The following is a 1,916-nucleotide window of genomic DNA, read 5'->3' as shown; positions in this document are numbered from 1 at the left end:
TCCTATTATTATATATTAGGTTATTTAAAATCGTTTTTAGGATGGAATGACTATCTTTACCACGTAATTTTTATTTATGTTTTGATATTCTGAATCCACTTGCCGTTACTGACACACGTTTTACAGTCATTGAGTCTCCGCCGCAACGCACGGGTGAAAAATCAACTAGTTTGTGAATAAAAGTAAAAGGTTGTGAATAAAAGCAAAAGGTTCTCCCCCTCTATACCTACAAATGAACCAACACACTCTAAAACATACATAGATAGAGTGAGAGGTGTTAATGGGAAATCACAGATTTAAATTATCAAATATGATCCCAAATGCATGGTTTTACAAGCTCAAAGACATGAGCAAGACCACCACCAACCACCACAACAAACCACCGTCTGCTTCTTATCACTCTTCTTCAACCACCACAGCGCAACCACCGGATCTTTCCCAATTCCACAATTCACCTAAATTTCCACATTTCCATGACCCAACAAGAAAATCTTCAAAAAGATCAACACCCAACAGAAAAACCATATATAAACCTTCTCCTAAACACACTGAGTCAACTCATATCATTCAAGAGTTCTTGCATTCTCCGGAGACAACCCAATATCCATCCTCCGAGTCAACTCAGTCAAGACTGAGTTCTTCCATCTCCGACTTCATAATCGATGTAAAGGGAACTAAAAAGATCGATTTGTACCCGGAAATAGAGCTTCAACCCCCTCCGATCATAACAAAACCTGCAAACCGAACCTCAAGAAACCGGCGATATATCACTTTCCGGCAGGAAAGCCAAAGAAAGCAACCAAATTCTGAAGGCGGTACGTCGGAAACAAGAACTTGGGATGATTTTCCAACAGTTGTCGGTAATCTGTTGGTAAAGTCCACCGTCGGTAATCTACCGCAAATGAGAATATCCACTCACAAGAATCCAACGGCTGTTTGCGACAGTAATCCGTCTGTAACAACCATTACCGACTTACCAATGAATATGGGACCGTCACTACAGTTGGCTGCAGGTGATCCGTCCGTAACATCCGTCAGTAATCTGTCGCAAATGAGATTACCCACTGACAAAAATCCAACTCATTTTTTCGTCGGTAATCCGTCAGTGACATCCATCATTGACAAATTACCAACGGATATAGCCGTTAATGATACTCCTTTATTTTGTAGTGCATCACCTTCTGGCAAGAAAGCAAAAGAAATTAATCAAATTCCGGCAAGAAAATCAATCTCCGGTGTTAAACTGAGATCGAATTCGCCGAAACTAGGAATGACTAAAAGAATTGGTCACAAATCCTTTCAGAACAAAAACTTGTCTAAGAGTTTTGCAGTTGTGAAATCATCATTTAATCCAACAAAAGATTTCATGCAATCAATGATGGAGATGATAACTGAAAACAAGATGACATCATCTAATGATTTAGAAGAGCTTCTTGCTTGTTATCTTGCTTTGAATTCAGATGAGTATCATGATGTAATTGTTAAAGCATTTGAGCAAATCTGGTTCAGTTTGCCAGATGTTTGACTTTTTGTAGGTCAACAAAGTGGTAAAACTATGTGAAATTTGATGTAAAAAGTTGTCAGATTTTATGTTTTTGAGTGTTGACAGAAGGTCAGAAGTTTGATCACATTCTTAAAAAGTAAAATTCTGACGGATTCGGAACGGGCTGAAGTTGTTTTTGATTGAAAAAGATGACAAGATTTATAACATCACAATTTGTTTTATGTAACAGTCAGCAGATAGGTGTCAATTTAAGGTGGTATGTATATAAATTGTGTTTTTATTTGTTTCCTCTATGTTTAAAACCTGTTTAGATTATGCGTGTAAATGTTAAGATTGATGTGTTTTTGTAAAAAACAATAATCAAACTAATTGTTAACATTAACCTTATGGCACTTTCGTAATTAACTGGAAA

The 1,916-nt window shown here is 37.1% G+C and overlaps 1 protein-coding gene across 1 annotated transcript; it reads left to right on the top strand.

Annotated features, from left to right (window-relative positions):
- Positions 1-221: 221 nt before the first annotated feature.
- Positions 222-1,710, top strand: LOC110933777 (transcription repressor OFP3). Its single transcript, XM_022176983.2, has one exon. It carries the CDS (start codon positions 281-283, stop codon positions 1,523-1,525), a length of 1,245 nt encoding a protein of 414 aa, XP_022032675.2. The 5' UTR covers positions 222-280; the 3' UTR covers positions 1,526-1,710.
- Positions 1,711-1,916: the final 206 nt, after the last annotated feature.

The sequence above is a fragment of the Helianthus annuus genome, chromosome 4, assembly GCF_002127325.2.
Source record: "Helianthus annuus cultivar XRQ/B chromosome 4, HanXRQr2.0-SUNRISE, whole genome shotgun sequence".
Taxonomy (NCBI): domain Eukaryota; kingdom Viridiplantae; phylum Streptophyta; class Magnoliopsida; order Asterales; family Asteraceae; genus Helianthus; species Helianthus annuus.
Note: the sequence above shows the minus strand (reverse complement) of the source record. Positions and strands in the feature narration are given on the sequence as shown.

Excerpts from the sequence above, each read along its gene's own strand:
- LOC110933777 (XM_022176983.2), top strand. The coding sequence starts at position 281 with ATGGGAAATCACAGATTTAAATTATCAAATATGATCCCAAATGCATGG.